At 44.0% G+C, this 18153-nt stretch overlaps 3 protein-coding genes across 9 annotated transcripts; 1 reads left to right on the forward strand and 2 right to left on the reverse strand.

Moving 5' to 3' along the window:
- Positions 1–418: 418 nt before the first annotated feature.
- PIH1D2 (PIH1 domain containing 2) lies at positions 419–5226 on the reverse strand. 6 transcript variants are annotated; one of them, XM_079954824.1, is made up of 6 exons: positions 5152–5226; positions 3215–3421; positions 2717–2840; positions 2144–2389; positions 1111–1370; positions 419–981 (listed from the first exon to the last, which is right to left on the reverse strand). In XM_079954824.1, exons 2-6 carry the CDS (start codon positions 3395–3397, stop codon positions 838–840), a joined length of 957 nt encoding a protein of 318 aa, XP_079810950.1. In that variant the 5' UTR covers positions 3398–3421; positions 5152–5226; the 3' UTR covers positions 419–837. The 6 variants fall into 6 exon arrangements, with proteins under 6 accessions (XP_079810950.1, XP_079810952.1, XP_079810951.1 ...); XM_079954826.1 differs by having other exon boundaries at positions 3215–3453; positions 5152–5216; XM_079954825.1 differs by having other exon boundaries at positions 5141–5162.
- Positions 5227–5303: 77 nt separating this feature from the next.
- On the forward strand, positions 5304–12912 carry NKAPD1 (NKAP domain containing 1). 2 transcript variants are annotated; one of them, XM_079954830.1, is made up of 6 exons: positions 5304–5485; positions 7341–7417; positions 7915–8015; positions 10069–10326; positions 10663–10716; positions 11967–12912. In XM_079954830.1, exons 2-6 carry the CDS (start codon positions 7349–7351, stop codon positions 12481–12483), a joined length of 999 nt encoding a protein of 332 aa, XP_079810956.1. In that variant the 5' UTR covers positions 5304–5485; positions 7341–7348; the 3' UTR covers positions 12484–12912. The 2 variants fall into 2 exon arrangements, with proteins under 2 accessions (XP_079810956.1, XP_079810957.1); XM_079954831.1 differs by having other exon boundaries at positions 5310–5485; positions 10069–10227.
- Positions 12913–14442: 1530 nt separating this feature from the next.
- TIMM8B (translocase of inner mitochondrial membrane 8 homolog B) lies at positions 14443–18145 on the reverse strand. Its single transcript, XM_079954894.1, has 2 exons — positions 17923–18145; positions 14443–15738 (listed from the first exon to the last, which is right to left on the reverse strand). The coding sequence occupies exons 1-2, from the start codon at positions 18007–18009 to the stop codon at positions 15571–15573; spliced, it is 255 nt and encodes an 84-aa protein (XP_079811020.1). The 5' UTR covers positions 18010–18145; the 3' UTR covers positions 14443–15570.
- Positions 18146–18153: the final 8 nt, after the last annotated feature.

Here is an 18153-nt window from a genome sequence, read left to right on the forward strand (position 1 = left end):
TATTTTTCTTCTTTGATGCTACGGTATGAGGTTGACTAGCTCAGTCTGTGGAGCATGAGACTTTTAATTCCAGGGTTGTGGGTTTGAGCCCCATGTTGGGTGAAAGATTCCTGCATTACAAGGAATTGGAATAAATGACCCTTGTATTGCTGCTGCTGTAGCTGAGAAACAGTATGGACAGCCTTTGAGCCAGGAACTCCTGCTTCAGTTACAAAGAGTAATCTAACCTTTAAGATTCAAGAAATCCACAACTGGTAAGCTAAGTCCTGTTTGTCCTGTGTTCAAAATGAATCTCCCATCAACCACATGGTCTTTAAATAGTGCCAGGGAAAAACCTGTACTGTATTTAAGTTTGCGCCCTTGAGCTGAGTTCTTGTGAATAGGTGTTGGGACACAGTTCAAACCTAGACACCACTGGAAGTGGTAGAATGTGTTATCTTTTATTGTTCGTTAATTGAGGGATCAATGCAAATGTAAACTTTACAACTGCTTTTATAAGATTTTCATGTAGTTGTTGAGCCGTTACAGTTTGCACAATACAGTAGAAACTCCATGACTGATAAGAAGAACATTTAAAGTAAGCATTGGAACATTCTCCATTAGAGTTGAGTTTCAGTTCTGTACTTAGAAACATATCTTATCTCCAGACAGCATTACTCAGCTCTGCATCTGTCCAAAGGGCAGCTGGGATGCCTGCTCTAATGATCCAATGTGTGAAATGCAGGCAAGCAGCCAGTAGACTTTAATATTATCCTATGCAAAGTGTTTGGAAGTGCTGAGTGGGCATTACTTAAACCCAAACCCCCAAGCCCACACGCCGTGACAAATCTGCTAACATCACTTCTTTTCAGACACCGGCATTGTGATAAGTAAGATTCTTTTCTGGCTGTGAAATGCTGCTGTTGTTGCTTCTTCATTCACAGACTGTGGAAGATCCAAGTGTAATTTATACTTTGCAGGGCATTCAATCAATACATCATCCTAAAATCGAAAAAGAAGTGTCTTTGTAAATGAAGTACATGTGTTTGCTACAGGTGAGGCGTGAGAGATGGACATAGGGCTGTCCGAAGGGCAGCAGCCAGAATTGAGTGTCATTCATGACGAACTTACCTCAGAAACGCTTAGGTCACACTCAGAGACACAGTGTACCTCTGGCAATTCAACTTTCAGTTCAATCTTCAGAGGCTTCTCATTCATATCTTTTATGATGGTGACTTCATAGGCTGGGGTGCACAATTCTTCTGGTTGCTCTGTAGTGGAAATCTCTTCAATGAGGCATGTTTTAGAGGGCACCGTGTTCTCCATTAGCAAAGTAAAGTCACTGCTATCTTCCTTTGTTATGATGTTTCTCAGTTGGTCAAGTGTCACTTCTTTCCAAGGTGATTTTTAGACATGGGAATTTTAAAAATACTTTAATGGATCACATAGCTACAGAAGTATCAGTTATATGTTCTACAGTGAGGGGGGGGGGAGTATTTGATCCCCTGCTAAATTTGCCCGTTTGCCCTCTGACGAAGAAATGACCATTTTAATGGTAGGTTTATTGTAGCTGTGAGAGACAGAATAACAACAGGAAAACCCCAAGAAACCCAGAAGACAAAAGTCAGAGATTCATGTGTGTTATAATGAGTGAAATATGTATTTGATCCCCTATCAACCAGCCAGATGTCAGGCTACCTGGTATCTTACTGTATGTAATGAGCTGAGATTAGAAGCACCTGCTGTAAGGGAGAGGTCTTGCCTTTAATCCCAGCTCATTACAGTACCTGTACAAAAGACACCTGTCGACAGAAGCAATCAATCCAGCAGATTCCAAAGTAGCCACCATGACCAAGACCAAGACCGAAGAGCTGTCCAAGTTTGTATAAATACTCACATAAAAACTCAAATTTAAGGGAAGGTTCCATTTAGTGTACTCAAAAGTTTTTTAATCTCTTCATTTTACAATTGATAAAATATTTCAGCTCCTACTGTTCATCTTAAATTCATAAAACAAGAATATACTGAGGCATGCTGAAACCAAGCACGCTTCTGCAAGTGCCTCTTAACATGGGTTATAACTTGCATCCTAAAGAGTGGTGTGAGAAGTTTCATCATACCCCATCATGTTTCACTCCTGGTAATGACTTGGGAGGATACCTACCTTTCTGCAAGGTCTTTTGGGACAAAGCCACTGCTGCTTGCTCTCTCCTTAAGCTCCGTCTCATCCTTGCCAGGCTTCCCTTCAGTTTAAATTTTGTAATAGTATAGGAGTTTGACAGAAGGATGTTGTATTGCTCCTCAATATACTTAAGTGATAGACGTATCAATTGGTCCTTCATTGTTGGGTCATCCTCTCCCTTCTCAATAACAGATTGGTTGTATGCAATATCAAGGATAGTATAAAACTCTAGAAGAAGAAAAAGTAATTATTGTTTTATCATTATATTGTAGAAGACAATGGGGGTATAGTCAAACATGAAGGTTGTAAACTTGTGTTGTTTTTTAAAAAATCAGTTGTCAAATTGTGAGATTACACTTAATTTTGCTCTTTTGGCTGTTATTTTCCTACTCTTTCAGCTAAGGCTTATTGGTTTATAATGTACATTTCTGTCATCTTCACCCCACCCATTTGGAGAGAGAAAATGGGCTGGGATATAAGGGGCTAAAATAGACCTATAGAAATGAGTGCTGTGCTACACAGCAAGCTAAACCTTCTGCAAGGAGCAAAGCTGACCTGATTTCTCAGATACCTCCTCCATTTTGCCAGCCCTCAATGGCACTGGGTCAGATGGCGATTGGGGTGCTGGAACCTGATTCCACTTGCAGAGGTTAACAAACAATGATTTTTCAGTAGGATCCTGGAAAAAGAATCCAAAACCAGTTAATTAATAAAGGAGGATGGTTTATTACTACATCATGCAGGCATGAACTGGAATAGGAACACGGTCAAACTCTGGTTTGCATTCTCTGGTATTTCTGGTCATGGATACAGTCCAGCGTTTTTGGATTAACTGAAAAGATAATTGCACCTGTTACCCTCCATCCATCTTGTTTTCTAAATAAATAAGAAATAAATACTTAGGGAGAAGCAATAGAACAAATATAGAATGCAAATCAAATGCACACATGCCTATTGTATCTGCCTGGCTAGTTGAGTAAAGGTTTGGTGAAAATGGAGGCACATTTTGATGTCTGAGATTCCTCCTTGCTGTGCAGGTGTCTTGCAACATACCAAGATGCAGGTCTTCAGGCACATGTATGGTTCTGCAGGAGCATAATGTTGCTTTGCGTCTTTGAGTTGCTGCTGCATGAACTGGTGGTAACTTTCAGGATTGCTCTCAGCCATGTCATCAAGCATCGTCCAGAGTTGGTTCACTTTTGCCAGCATATCCTCAGAGTTACAAAGAGCCTCCATTATTGTCTCTTCAATAGTGGGCGGCTGCAGCAACACAAGAAGAGAGTCGGAGAAGACTGTGGGAACAGAACTGTGAAGTTCAGCAGGTGCTTCCAGGGCCTTATTGTGCTCTTTTCTCTGGCAGTAAAATCTATACGGGGAGAAATTATTCATTGTGGCTGTCCTTGGAGAGTTCCTAGAAAACCCTCTTTCAACACTAGCCTCCATTCCTTCTCTAAAGAATTGGGAAAATCAATGAGCTAGTCCTACAGGACTTGCCTTGCTGCCTTGTGTGGTGGCAGGATCTCTCTCTTACCCCAACACAGGGCTCTCCAGAGATTTGGGGCTACAGGAAGGCTGGGGCAGATGGGATTTGTAATCCAAGGCTTTAGGAAAACATTAACTTGGGGAAAGCTACTTTAAAACAGTTGCTTGGCAGGCATGAATGCAACAGGTGCAGCTTTTCCAAACCAATGTGATGAACAAAGCTGCGCCTGTTTAAAGACGATGTGACAAAGTAGCTAAAAAGGGAAGTCCCAAGTTTAGATATTCTATGCTATACGCTTCCTAAGACTGCAATCCTATCCAAACATGTCTTGGAATAAAATCCCATCAAACACAGTAGAACAACATCTGAGTAAACATTCATGGGGTTGTTCTGTAAATGGCTTTAAGCAAACCTGTTTTCTCTCTGCACCCCTTGTCATAAGGGGTAATTATACTGGCCTACTTTGTAGGGCTGTTTGTTTTATTTTATATATTTATACCTTTGCAGGGCAAGTTCCAAAATTTAAAGCAATAAAAACTCAGTAGTAAAATCTGCAAAGCTAAAAACTGCACCCAAAACCATTTCATTAAATTTAAGAGTGACTGAGACAGTGCCCATGAGGCCTCGATCCAGTATACACCTACCACATTCAATCTGACTTGCTTCTGAATAGACATGCCCAGGATTGATATATATATATATTTATATATAATATTTATTCAGATTTTGAAAGTTACAAAAAATAAAAATAACAAAAACATAAAAAATACACACAAACAAACAAAAACAAAAACAAATCAGACCTTTACATAGCTTTCTTTCCTTTGCTTATTTCCTTGACCTCCTCACACCTCCCTTTTTTGTATTCTAGTTCAGTTAGGTGTTTCAGCAAATCCTTTCCAGCTTTGTTTTTATCCTAATAATTTATCTTAATATATTGTAATTCTCGTCTTTCACCAATTAATAAATCAACTTTAACCTAATCCTTTATATCATTTCTGCTAAAACCACATTACTTCATTCCAACAACCTTCTAACTTTCCTTACATGCCCAGGATTGATACTTCGAAAAGCAAGATAAAAAGGCTAAGACTTCCACTTACCCTGAGGAATAAATATTACAGAACACAACGGAACATTTTCCTGAGCAGACATGGCAAAGCATTGCTGTCATAAGGCTGCAATCCTATATACACAGGATTGGGCTATAAATATTGTTGGGTGCCTGATTCAGGTGCCAAACACGCACTTGTTTCCCCGCTACCCAGGAGAAAAAGGAACGAGCGGCCCTGATTCGTGGCCGTGACTACTCAAGAGTAAATCCCGCTGATTTAGTCTTAAACGGGGCTTACTCGCAAGCCGAAGAATGGGAGGGAAAGGCATCTTACACGTGTAAAAAAGGGATGGCAGAGAAATATCAACAACTACAAGAGAGCTAATAATGTACAAATCATTTTTGGTGTTTTTTTGCGCTGAGACTCCCTCGCCGAGGCCACGAGCAACCTACCCAGCCGGTCCGCGCGCGCCCGCGAAGACCCAAGCCGTCTCCCTAGCAACCGCCGGAAGGAGAAAGTGGCCTCCGCCGGAAGCGGAAGCGAGGCGTTCTCGCCTTCTTTCCCCGGCTCTCCTCGCCCCACGCCTTCCGGGTTCCGAGGCCTGACGAATCATCAGCTCGGGAGTCTGCCGCTTGCGTGGTCGAGGTCCCCGGAAGGAAGCGGGGGGGAAAAAAAGGAATAAATAAGAGGTTTCCTTAGGAGGGAAAACTCGGAACACGGGTGGTGAAGGAACGTGTGAATGGGTGCTCGGCTTTGACTCGTGGGCTGGCAAGGCTCGCTAACTAGGTGAGGGAGGAGCTCGCTCTATTCTATTCCTGTCCAGGTCTCTCGGGGCGGCGGACATTCGTGGTTCCCTCCCTCCGCTCATCCTCTTTTGTCCTCACAACAACCCCGTGAGGTAGGCCAGGTTCGGACACGATGCCTGACCCAGTATGAGCTTCGTGCTTCCTGAGCGGGAATTTGAACCCGGGCCTGTTGAATGACGCCTGGGCTGGGCGGCGCGCCGTGCCCGCCTTGCAAGCGCCCATTAGCAAAGCTGGGGAAGCAGCGTCGACTTGGAAGAAAATCGCAGCAGCTTCGCCCTGCATGACCTCAGGATCAGATCCTTCTTTGGGCTAGTTAGTTGATCTGTAATAATCATTAATCTGAAATAATCATGGCCCATTTCTTTTGTAGTTGCAAATCATGGGTGAAAAATCTCTGCAGCTGTTAAGAAACTTGGGTGCTGTTTTCTGCATGGGTTGGGGAACTGGCGGGGCCTCCAAAACTTCTTAATATTCATAAGAACATAAGGGGATCCTGTTCACATAGTGAGTGACCAACCCAATGGGCCTTGGGAAGCCCGAAAGCAGTATATAGCCGTAAAAGCACTTGTCTCACTTGTGAATCCTAGCAGCTGCTATTCATATACACTATATATTCATCATGACTGGTAGGCATTACAGTATTTGTATTTTGATGCTTCATAAATTTGTCCAGTTCCTCTTTATCCAAGTTGATGGCCATAGTGTCTCTCGAGGCAGTAAATTTCCTGGTTTAATTATGTGCTGTGTCTAAAACTATTCTGTCCTGAATAGTCTTATTATTCAGCTTGGGCAGCGGTCAAGGATAATGGGAGCTGTTCTGCATTTCTGATTTATGGGTATGAATCTAGAATTGGGTAAATGATTTGCACCAAGTTGTCTGGAATACTCAGGAGCATTTCAGAGGACAGAAGTGCTCCCAAAGCATGTGAGGAGAATGGTCAACCCCAGTGGTCCCCTGCTAAAAAAAGTCATGCAGTGGATTCAAAGAACCAGCTTCATAATCCTTGCTCTTATTTGCATTTTGTTATCAAATGCACAATTTATTCTAAATATATAGCCACCCTTCTCTCCACCCCCTACCTCCAAACTGCTAGCTGTTGCGTTTGACACAAGTAGGTTCCTGGGAGCTTGAGAATTTACATTGGTATAAGGAGTTCCTAGGGAAGAGAAATATGTCTTTATTTGGAATCTGCTGGATTGATTGCTTCTGTCAACAGGTGTTTTTTGTACAGGTACTGTAACAAGCTGGGATTACAGGCAAGACCTCTCCCTTACAGCAGGTTTTTCTAATATCAGTTCATTACATACAGTGAAGATACCAGGTAGCCTGACATCTGACTGGTTGATAGGGGATCAAATACTTATTTCACTCTCTGACTTTTGTCTTCTGGGTTTCGGGGGGGGGTTCCTGTTGTTATTCTGTCTCTCACAGCTACACTAAACATACTATTAAATTTATGAACTGGTCATTTCTTCATCAGAGGGCAAACGGGCAAATTAAGCAGGGGATCAAATACTCCCCCCCCCTCACTGTAAATGCATGGATTATATGTGGGTGAAATGTAGCCTCTTGTACAAAATTGACAGTCACATTCATTGCTTTGCTCATCTCTGCCTCTGACCTGGTCCATGACTGGGATGAGGCCCCCAGAAGGTTCTGCATAAGGGAAAAAAGCCTCCCTGCATTCACTCTTAACTGCATCAGCAGTTACCATGTCTGTGATAAGGCTCTGTTATAAACAAGCATTGAGAAGGTTTTCAGAGTTTTGAGAAGGTATATTATATACTTGTCGTTTATTGCTTATACTGTGTTTTGTTTATTGTCTGCTTTTAAGGTTAAAGGATGTCCCGTGTTCCCTTGGGGAAAGTCCTCCTGCGAAATGTCATCCGTCACACTGATGCACATAACAAGGTATTGAGAAGTGTGTTTTGTAGCGCAAAACATCTCTTGGGATGTAGGATATAGCCTAGCTCCATCTTTGAGGGTGGAGGAAGTGCTGGTGTCAGAGCTCCAACTCTCAGTAGGATCCATGGCCTTCAGAAAGGATATGTAGGCTTCGCAGTCCCTGAAGTGCCACTAAAAACAACAATTAAACTATGCTAGCCCTAGAAACTGTGCTAGTCCTGTGAGACCTGTGGGTACAGGGAAGTATACAAATTTAAATAACAACAACAGACACAGCTCTATCTCATTTTTCCCTCCGGGTATTTCTGGGGGGAGAGAGGACAGAAAAAGCTGGCATTGGGGTACAAGACTGCTCCTCTGACCTGACAATAAGAGCCTAGTGGGGTGTTGTGGGGGGGTGCATTGCTGGTAGTTCCTCCTCCTACCAATGGGGTCATTCCTGTAGAAATGCAGCAATTTGGTGGGTACTTTCTTAAACTGATATATTTCTTTATGTACCTCAGATTCAAGAAGAGTCGGAAATGTGGAAAATCCGGGAAATGGAAAAGCAGAACAAAGACATTCAGTGGGGCAAGGAAAAGAGACTGCTTCCTGATTGTTCCAGGTGGGACTTGCATGTGTCAACAAGTGACGTTTCTGCTTTGCAGTGTTGCCAGTGCTGCATCTGTTGCAGCAATCCTTCTCCACCACCAACTACTTTGTGGCTCCTTACCCTGATCAGAAGTCTGTGCTTGTTTCAGTCAAGGTTTGGGAGTCAGGAGAAGCTTATCTGCAACTTCCCCTTCCTGTCCCCCACCAACTAATGATATGGCAGGAAGGGAAAGGTCCGGCAGCCTGACCCCAGCAGAACCATAGAGAAGGGAGGGACGGGGCTTCTCTTTATAAGCAGGAATGGGATATTTCTGCCCCCTTTCAGATTGTTGTTGGATTACCGTTTCTATTGTCCCTGTCCATTGGCCTGGCTGCCTGGGACTGGTGGGAGATGGACTCTAACAACATCTGGAGAGCCACAGGTTCCCCATCTGTGCTTGAAGGAGTTAGTGCCAAGGAAGGACAGCAGGGAAGTTCTATCTTAGCATAAATTGGCCAGTTTTAGAATCATAGTATTGTAGAGTTGGAAGGGACTCTGAGGATCATCTAATTCAACCCCCTGGAATGAAGAGCAGCTGTCTCATACAGGGATAGAACCTGCAACCTTGGCGTTATCAGCACCACACTCTAACCAACTGAGCTATCTTGCCAAGGAATATCGTTTATGAACTTCATATTAGGGAGAAAGTGTACCATCTTTCTGTCAAAAATTCTACTCATATTGATCCAGAGCAGATTCTAACGTATATTTAGCAGAGTAAAAACTTAAAACATGTTGCAGGATTCCACCCAAAATAGACCAGAAGCAATTACCGTATTTTTTGCTCTATAAGACACACTTTTCCCCTCCTAAAAAGTAAGGGGAAATGTGTGTGCGTCTTATGGAGTGAATGCAGGCTGTGTTACTTTCGCTGAAGCCAGGAGAGCAAGAGGGATTGGTGCGCACCGATCCCTCTTGCTCTCCTCACTTCGCTGGAGAGGTGCTGCGCAGTTTTCCCTCTTGCGCAGCGCCCCTTCAGTGAAGCGGGAGGAGAAATGGAGCCCATTCCGTTTCTCCTCCTGCTTTGCTGGAGAGGCGCTGAGCAGAGAGGGAGATAATATTTTTTTTCATGTTCTCCTCTAAAACTAGGTGCATCTTATGGAGCGAAAAATACGGTAATATTTCATCCAGCAGAGCTTTACTGCTACTGAAGGCAAATAAGCATAATGGTCAGAAATCCAATACATTCAGGATTGGCACCGTCCATAAGAAATTGAGTTGCAACAGACTTAACTTAAATTTACAAAACATAATAAGACGAAAACCTTAACACTAAGCATGCTATATACAGAACACCACACCAGAAGGAAAGAGAGATAGAAAGTGAAGCCCAGGTGCCTTCTGGCCTTATTATTATAGCCAGCATGACCTTTACATAAAGAGATAACAGAACCAGTTTAAGCCAGCTTCTCAGCTCTGAAGGAATAATCCAAATATTATGAACCTTCTGCTTGTTTCTAGGCAGAATAGAAATTTATTTGCCAGCTAGAACTTCTAGCTTGCACCAGTTTGTATCACACAGAGAAGCTTCCAGACCCCTCTTGAATTAATTAGAATAGGAAAGATCTCTACACGTCAGATCAATACTTTCTGTACCAAGAAATGCAAACTGACACTTTCTTTACTACAGCACTGTCTCCGGGAAACTTAGCACTAGTGGGACATTTCTCTCGATGCACCCTAACAAACCCAAACCCAGGTAAGTGTTTATAGGGCAACCAGGCTAAGAAACTGAGGGGCATACCATAGAATACATGATTTGCATGCAGGTTGTCTCTGGTTCAATCCCTGGCATCACCAGGTAGTGCTGGAAAAAAGTCCCCTGCCTGAAACCTTAGAGAACTGCTCCCAGTCAAAGTAGACAATACTGTACTGAATTAGATGGACTAATGGGGTGAACTCGGTATCATGCAGCTTCCCATATTGTTTGGGGAACTCCTTCTGAAGGACCTTCTTTTTAGCCTCTTTTCATGGCTTGGCTTTTTACCTTTCGAAATGTACAATGCCTGCTGTCTTTCGTCTGCAGCAGCCGGATGCGTAGCGACGGGTTTGATGAAGAGACTCAGCAGGCCAATTGGAAGGCGAGGAACTTGGCTCCTGTGTCAGTAGAGATGGAAGACGACCTCCGGCATGCCCGCTACTGGAACAAGAAGCTCTACGAATGTGAAGCAAACATGCCAGACAGGTCTGAATGTTTACCGATGTCGTTGATAAGAAGTCCATTCGTGCATGTGGTGCTTTCCCAAGAAAAAATGAGTTCAGGTGACAGGCCTCTGCCCCCAAGGTATTTTGCTTTCTAGATTTTGTTTGGCAGGGGTGAGGCAAGGTTATGAGAGAGGACATATTTTAGGCCTTCCGCCAATTGGGGGAATCCTAAAGTTGGAGGAATATCTTACAGTGACAGTTTCTCTTCTCTTTTGAATCTGCAAAGCACATTGTAGATTGAGGTACAGCAGCACTAAAGGGTACAGTTCCCTCCATCCCATGGCCTGCAGCCAGAAGTGGTGCAGTCCAACAAAGGTTGCATCATGTGATTTTTGCTGCCTGTGTCACTTTGCTCTGTGGTTGCATAGCTTGTATGTTTGTGAACCTCTTAAGACAGCATGGTGTTCTCTTGCAGGTGGGGTCACAGTGGCTACAAAGAGCTGTATCCAGAAGAATTCGATACAGACAGGTAAAGCCAATAAGGTTGCTTGTAAAAAGGGTGGGGGTGGGAAAGTATGGTTGACCTTTTTAGACCTTCACACTAATCTCTGGCTCAATGTTGCCTGTACAAACCTCAAATGCACATGCTCCTTCCTTCCCTCTAGCACAGGAGTGAGGATTTCAGAAATCTCTGCTTCTAAGTCCATGACCAGAATGTGGAGGAGTATCAGAAAGAATGGTTGAAATTTAATGACTATTTAGTTAAATACGTTAAGTTAAATTAATTGGAAATAGCTTGCAAGTACTAGATCGGCCTAGGATTTTATATAATCCTAGTGATGAATTAATATGTTTAATTCTGAATAGAAAAAAATAAAATGATCTTAAATGATTAAGTTTATAAGAACTATGATTTGGAAAACCGTTAAATGGATATGCATTGAAACCCAACCAAGGGGAAGCGAGGAAGTCACTTAACAATGTTAATAAGTGTAATCTTAATAAGGTTATGATTTATGTTTGTTTGTTTGTTTATAATTTTGTGAAAATTAATTTAAAAAATTGAAGAAGAAATCTCTGCTTCTAAACTAAGCTGAACTCACATTACATCCAAACTTGAGAAAACTCTGGTTAAAGTCTGGTTTGTTCACACAAGCCAGGATGAAACCATAGTATGTGTTTGAAGCTTGTTCTCCCAAGTTTGGATATAACAAGGAACTCTGGTTAGTTTAAACCGGTGGTGGTGGGGAACCTGTGTTGTTTGACTCCAATTTCCATAATCCCTGACAAATCAGCTTTGCAGACTGGGGCTGATGGGAGCTGGAGTCTTCTTCCCACTTTAAAAGCAGATGCTGATTGACTTATGGCTGTTCTAGAGAAGGAGACATGGTGTGCGCATGAGCCTTGTGTACATGTTTTATTTTTTGTATAACTTTTCATTTTAAATAAAATGCAAAAACTAAACTGTGTCCAAACTGAGATGGTTCCTTATTTCCATTACAAAACAAGTAAGGTGTGTATTTTCAGTGTTATACCTCTTATTCCAGGTGAAATTTAGCTCCTGCAGAAATCTGTCTTAAACGCATGGACTTCGGTATCCCAGACTGTGTTCTATGCATGGGTAACCATACCCCACAGCACACAGCCCTTGTAGAAGGTTGACCAAGGATGAAAACGCATCCTTAGAGCAAAAAAGATTAAGCCACCTCCACTTTAGAACATTGTTGATTATTCTTCAATATTATGCCTTAAACTTTTGTCCTCTTGGCTGTGTTGCAGTGACCGAGAGCAAGATGAACAAAACTCTGTGAACGGAAAAAGGAAGTCTCAGCCCAGCACGCAGTCTTCCCTCGAGTTGCCCAAAAGGAAAAAAGCCAAAAAGTCGCACAAGAAGAAGCGGAAAAAGAAATCTCATAAGAAGCGGAAGAAGAAGAAACAGGAGCAGCCAAGTGCCGCGGCAGATTCTTCCCAGGAGTCTGACTCATCGGAGAGAGGCGCCGGCAAGCGAAAGCGGAAGCGTCACAAAAAGGCCAAGAAGAGCTCTGCAAAGGCAGCCCCCTCTTCTTCCTCAGGGAAAGACAGTGACTCCAGCAAGGCCAGCAGCTGCCCCTCCAGCAGTTCTGAGGACAGTGAGCCAGATAAAAAGCAGGAGAAGCAGCCAAAGAAAAAGAGACGGAAACGCCACGTGTCTCTCTCAGAACGGTGTGCTGAAAGGGTGCAGGAGAAGCGCAGTAAGAGGAAGAACTGGAAAGTGGCTGCTGATGAGAATTCAGAGGACAGTTCTGATGAGGACTAGGGGAAAGGGACCAACACAGTCGGTGCTTTTCGTGGGCCGGGGCAGGGGCACTGACGTTCTGGGAGATTGGTCTCCAAGTGCTGCCCCCTTGGAACAAAAGTAGTCTGGGCAACAGCTCTATGATCCAGATGCCGCAAACCTCAGTTACTTGCAGGTGGCTTTCAGTTTCATGTAGGTCAGAAACTGGTCAGGAAATGTGAAGCTCCCAGCCCAAGGCTCGTTTGTCCAGCCCAGGTTCAAACTTGAGTTTGTGACAATACGGAACCTTAACTCACAAAAGAGCTACTATTGGAGTCTGCATTGAACGGAACTGACCTTGGGTCCCCTTTGCCTTTTTTGAAAAACTAAAATCTATTTTTGATGGCCAATACCTAACATTTAATTGCAATAAACAATGAAGGAGATCAGATGCTCCTCAGGTTGCCAGCCTGTGTTTCGCATGTACCCATCTTATTTGCAAGGTTGATCAGGTGGTGGCATACAAGGCGTGTCATCAGGTCCAAAGGGCCAAGTGGAGAACAGCACAGGGCATGTGGCCACCCTAGGTTCAAATAGGATCTACTGGGGTTCAGAGACAACTATCCAAACACAAGCCACGGTGAGATTTAAAGTAAGCCGCCTCTGCTAGCTGTTTTTTGGTCAAATGGAGGTTATAAGCACCCCACCCCTTGCAAGAGTATGCTTAATGCCATATCCGATTCCTTCTGGTAAGCTGGTTGTCAGCTTTGCTGGTGTGTGTCCTAGCTGACGGCCCTTTGGTTTTGCCAGCTCTTGCTGAAAAAAAATGTATCTCGCTACCAGGCAGGGAATGAGAGAGCAGATGGAGAGTTCCTGTTCTTACTTAACAAGGGAAGTGGTTTCTCAGCATGATGGAGAGGCTGCTGGGATCTTTGTCCACCCAGCTTCTTCCCTCCTGGTGTTATTGCTAGAGCACTTTAAGTTGCAGCTCCAAAAGGAACTGTTGTGCAACTTGGGGGGGGGAGCATGCCCCACCCCCAGATGTTTTAACTCAGAGTAACTGCTGGCTGGGGTTGATGGGAGACCAGCAGCATCTGAAGGGTCAGAGATCCATCCATCCATCCATGGTGTACATTACACCCATCCATGGTGTAACTAGTCAGATGTGTCTTGACTTTCATGTAACTCCCTCCTCCAGATCCACATGCCTGCTATGATTGATAGGAGGCAGCAGAAAGGGTTTCAGTAGTTTGCTAGAAGGCTGGCTTAGCTCATTCTACAGCTTGGGGGCTGCAAAGATGCACACTGAAGAAAGAACTTGGTAGTAGTAGTAATAATAATAATAATTTTTATTTATACCTCGCCCTCCCCAGCCAAGGCCGGGCTTAGAGCGGCTTACAAGCAATAATAAAAACAAGTTGAAATAGTAGTTACCTCTGCCCTGCATCTTATGCTGTCAAGAGGTAGAGTCTACACCATAAACCAAACATTGATTTCCTCTTACCCAAACCCTGTAAGGAGGACTGGGACTATACATTAGTGGCTTCTTTGCATCCTCACCAATTTCCCACTGAAATTCCCATCATGCCTCTGGGGAAACCATGACTGTTAAAAGTACCTATAAAACTGTAAGTTTGTAGTGTAGATAATTCATCATTCCCTCCTTTTTCTTAAAGTGGGTCATTGTAAACTCAAGGCACACAGGATTAACAGGCTGGTTAGAGTAAAGGGTTTTGGACCTTTCCCCTCTTTCCTTATCTTTAATGGTCACATCTTACCTTCTCACAGTAACATCCTGCTGGAGCTGTTTTATCAGCCTCCTGACCTTCTCCCCTCCGCTTGGCCTCCCTGCACAAATACAGTTCCCTGCCACCACCCCATATCTGGGGAATAGTGAACAGAATGCCACATGGTTCTGTCCTACGTTGTGGTACCAGTGCACAAAGCTTATTTTTTGAAAGTAGTTCTAATGTGTTGCTATAAAAAGCAAAGCAACTCAAGTTATTTTGACAAAAACTATTTTTTAATATGTGCAAGGTATCGGCATGAATAAATTCAGAGGGTCTGCAATAACAATGTTGGTTTCACCCATCGGCGGTCAAAATGAAGAGTATAATAGCATTTAAGATTTTATACACCATTGTAAACATGCACTGATGATTTTGGAAGTGGGGGAGATGAGACACTCTTAGATCGGAAAGACATTGTGAAAGGGGTGGGCTTCAAAAATAAATCTGAAGAACAGCAACAGCACACTCACTATAAATGGAATTCCAACTTCTGGAGGGAGAATGGCAGAGTGAAGGATCTATACCTGTTACTGGCCTTTAAGTGCAAGCCAGGAAATCCTACATTACATTTGCAGAACTTGTAATCAGCACTCTGGCACAGATCTAGAAAGCTCTGTTTGAAAGCAGCTCTTTCCTCAAATGGCAGAACATTTGTTTTGCAGGGATAAAATATGCTGACCAGGTTCACAGGTGTTCATTAGAAGATAGTAATTCATTAAGAAATGTGCTTCAATTCCAATTTGCATGCTCGTAGAATGGAACTGAAGCAGTATAAACTCCAAAATAGAGAATGGGATAGCTGAATGGATTTTGATTGCAATCATTATCAGCAGCAGTAACTACCGTACAAATTAGTTTTGAGTTGTAAAGCAACTTTCTGTTCTCTTATCAAATGGAAAGAGTACACAAGAGAGCCTATGTGAGCTATAAGATCCCTCAAAGAGGCTAATAAAAAGGGATAAAAAAGACAGCTCCTTCGGCAAAGAGTTTGCAAATGCTCCCCCCCCCATTTTCCCCTAAGATTTCCTGAAAACACTTCTACCTTTGAGAGAGAATTTTAAGAGCATGCTATATAGTGTAAGGGTATATGTTATCCCTATTATCCTGCACTGAAGAAAGCAAAGCAGTTAGGTTTTTGCTGCAGAGTCAATTTGTTTAGACAAGTCTTGATTTATTAGCTTGAAAGGAGCAAAGATTTTGTTCTACACGACACAGTCATGTACAAATGGCTCTTCAAGCATTGCTGCACTGAGGTAGAACAACTGACAGAGTAGGGGCCCAGTGAAAGACCTGGCTCTTGTTAAGTCCATTGACCAAAGGGACCTCCTCCATGCGGCAGTCAATGGCCTCCTTTCTGTATTATCTGTGCAAAGCGATTGGTGATGGACAGTGTTGTGTCTATGAAGCGGTTGACGCAGTTGGCGAGGCAAGTTTCTGTTCTGGAGTCCAGCTTGGAACCTGGCTTGTCAACACATTTTTCCCAGCAGACCTCCATGAAGTTGTGAACCTGAAGTAGGGAGAGAGAGATGAGAACAGATACAAGTATTAACAGCACTCCCCATTAGGACCAGCCTCTTTCAATTCCACTCACAACCTTCAACATGGCAAGTTTCCATTGCCCTCTGCAAAGGGTAACACGAGGCCCCATTTCCCTCCCCAGCTTGGTGTACATGTAGCAGATATCCCTGCAGTCGTGTTGAGCTTTTGATGGTACAACATAGCTACAGGGGAGACTCACACCCTCAGAAAGTGAATCTGGCCATTTGGGTGATGTGCGGCATAGGCCCTTGTCTTGACCATCTTAAAAACCCCAAAAACCCATCCTTCCAAAAGTATGGGTTTAGTGGGTAAAGTAAGTGAAGCTTTAACACATATTCAAAAAACCAGGACATCTGAAACACCCCCAAATTTGAGAAATACATTCCAGGAGGAGTGATCTGTGTATGAAAACCACATTTCTCACATAAGACATCCATACAGCATGTACACATGCAGCTAGTAACACTGAGGATGACACTCATACCTCAAAGTTACAGAAATCACAACAATCAAGGATCAATGAGTCCCATCCCCACCCAATAATAATTGTAATAACACAGTGGTACCTTGGTACTTGAACGGCTTGGCTCCCAAATGCTGCAAACCCGGAAGTGAGTGTTCCGGTTTGGAAACATTTTTTGGAAGCTGAACATCTGAAGCAGCTTCCGCGGTTTCCGACTGAGTGCAGGAAGCTCCTGCAGCCAATCGGGAGCTGCACCTTGGTTTTCGAACCATTTCGGGAGTCTAATGGATTAAGTTTGGGAACCAAGGTACCACTGTAATAATAATGGAAGTGCATACTCTTCAAAGCTCTGTTTATTATTTCTAGAGTATGGGTCAGTGGTACAGCTTATGTTCTATGGAAAATGTCCCGTGTTCAATCCTTGGCTATTTTCCAGTGGAAAAGAAGAGGTAAGGCCCTGGACAGCTGCTGCCAATCTGAGTGGACAGTACAGGGCTAGATAGACAAATGGTCTAACTTGGTATAATATAGCTTCCTACATTCTTGTGGTGAACTTTTGGTGTGAGAAACAGATATCTGGAGGAGAAGCCTAGAACTGGGCATTTAAAAAAATCACTCCTCCATTTCTCACAGCAGAGCTGAAGTGAAGCTGTAGGAGATCACTCCCCACCCCAAACACACATGTGGGAGGAATTGCTTTGACCTTGCCACAGTGGTACAGCATGAGGCTGTGTGCCAACAGCCCAATCCTATGCCTATCTACTCAGAAGCTAATCCCAATGAATTTAATGATGCTTCCCAATCTCGCATGCCTCAAAATTAGTATTTGTGAGAAGGGGTTGCAATTCTAGCAGACCCCCCCCCCATGAGAAAGTATCATGTCCAGCTTCTTGGGGTGACTGTCAGGACAGAATAGACAATCAAAGGTCTTAAATGAATTCTGGGGAGGAGGTTTAAGGTATAAGAAGAGGCAGAAGGTCTGGGTGGAGAAAGGGTATAAGGCAGTTGCGGCCATTTCAGAAAGCCCAGCCACCTGAAAAGCCTTCTAGGCAGAACAATACTGTAAAGTATTGTAAAGTATAGCTCAGGTTTCTTAACAGGAGGGTGGATCCAGTTTGGATTCTCTTAATGGAAGCAGGTATAGTAAATAAATGACGTTTGGAGAAGACTTATGTCTTTCACTTGCCTGGATAGAAAGGGGTGTGTGCAGAAACCTCTGGCTTTTGTACAGCTGCAAGGCAAATGTTACCGTACAAAGTTATGAGTCACACCTATGGTGTCACACTGGCGTGAAGATCCCGGAAGCTTTCCCAGGGGGAACATGGCCCTGGGGCTCAGGAAGGTCCCTAGTCCCTTGTTTCCCCAAAAAAAGGAAGGGGAGAGAAGCTCAGAAAGGGTTTTACAAAGAAGCGGGGTGGGGTAAAGGGGCGTGCTATTAGGGATCTGTCAGACCCTAGTCTGAGAGAGAAAAGGGAATTACTATTAGGTCTGAGTCGTGGACACGCATGTGGGTTCAGACGAGACAAAAAAGTTCGTAACACGGTTGCTCTGGGCGGGGTGTTCCATGGAGAAGAGGCCAGGTTCAAGCCCCCGCCCCACTCAGCCAGCCACTCCTCCTATTTCAACCTAGGCGATCTCGCACGGTTGTTGTACCTCCATGCACACACACACGTATCTCGCGGCATGTACCTGGGCGGCGAGGCGGGCGCGCTGCTCCTCGACGGCCACCAGGCGCTGCAGCTCCGACACGTCGGCCTCCCTCTCCGGGTCCTCCATGGCGGAGCCTCTGCCCCGCGGCCTCCCCGAACCGAGGTGCTACGAAAAGCCCCCCTCGTAACAAGGACGAAGGCAAAGGCGAGGACCACTCTCCCCACACCCGCGCGCTCAAGGGTCGACCGGAAGCGGCACCTCGTCGACCGG

Source organism: Podarcis cretensis (genome assembly GCF_951804945.1).
Source record: "Podarcis cretensis genome assembly, chromosome: 15".
NCBI lineage: Eukaryota > Metazoa > Chordata > Lepidosauria > Squamata > Lacertidae > Podarcis > Podarcis cretensis.

What these genes read in the sequence shown, in the direction of transcription:
- PIH1D2 (XM_079954821.1), bottom strand. Translation starts at nt 3,604, where the DNA reads ATGGAGGCTAGTGTTGAAAGAGGGTTTTCTAGGAACTCTCCAAGGACA. An exon ending in GCCTGAAGACCTGCATCTTG is followed by an intron (nt 2,841 to 3,214) that starts GTATGTTGCAAG and finishes TTCTTTTTCCAG; the next exon opens with GATCCTACTGAAAAATCATT. An exon ending in GGAGGTATCTGAGAAATCAG is followed by an intron (nt 2,390 to 2,716) that starts GTCAGCTTTGCT and finishes TTCTTCTTCTAG; the next exon opens with AGTTTTATACTATCCTTGAT.
- NKAPD1 (XM_079954830.1), top strand. Translation starts at nt 7,349, where the DNA reads ATGTCCCGTGTTCCCTTGGGGAAAGTCCTCCTGCGAAATGTCATCCGT. An exon ending in ACACTGATGCACATAACAAG is followed by an intron (nt 7,418 to 7,914) that starts GTATTGAGAAGT and finishes TATGTACCTCAG; the next exon opens with ATTCAAGAAGAGTCGGAAAT. An exon ending in GACAGGCCTCTGCCCCCAAG is followed by an intron (nt 10,327 to 10,662) that starts GTATTTTGCTTT and finishes GTTCTCTTGCAG; the next exon opens with GTGGGGTCACAGTGGCTACA.
- TIMM8B (XM_079954894.1), bottom strand. Translation starts at nt 18,009, where the DNA reads ATGGAGGACCCGGAGAGGGAGGCCGACGTGTCGGAGCTGCAGCGCCTG. An exon ending in GCGCCCGCCTCGCCGCCCAG is followed by an intron (nt 15,739 to 17,922) that starts GTACATGCCGCG and finishes TCCCTACTTCAG; the next exon opens with GTTCACAACTTCATGGAGGT.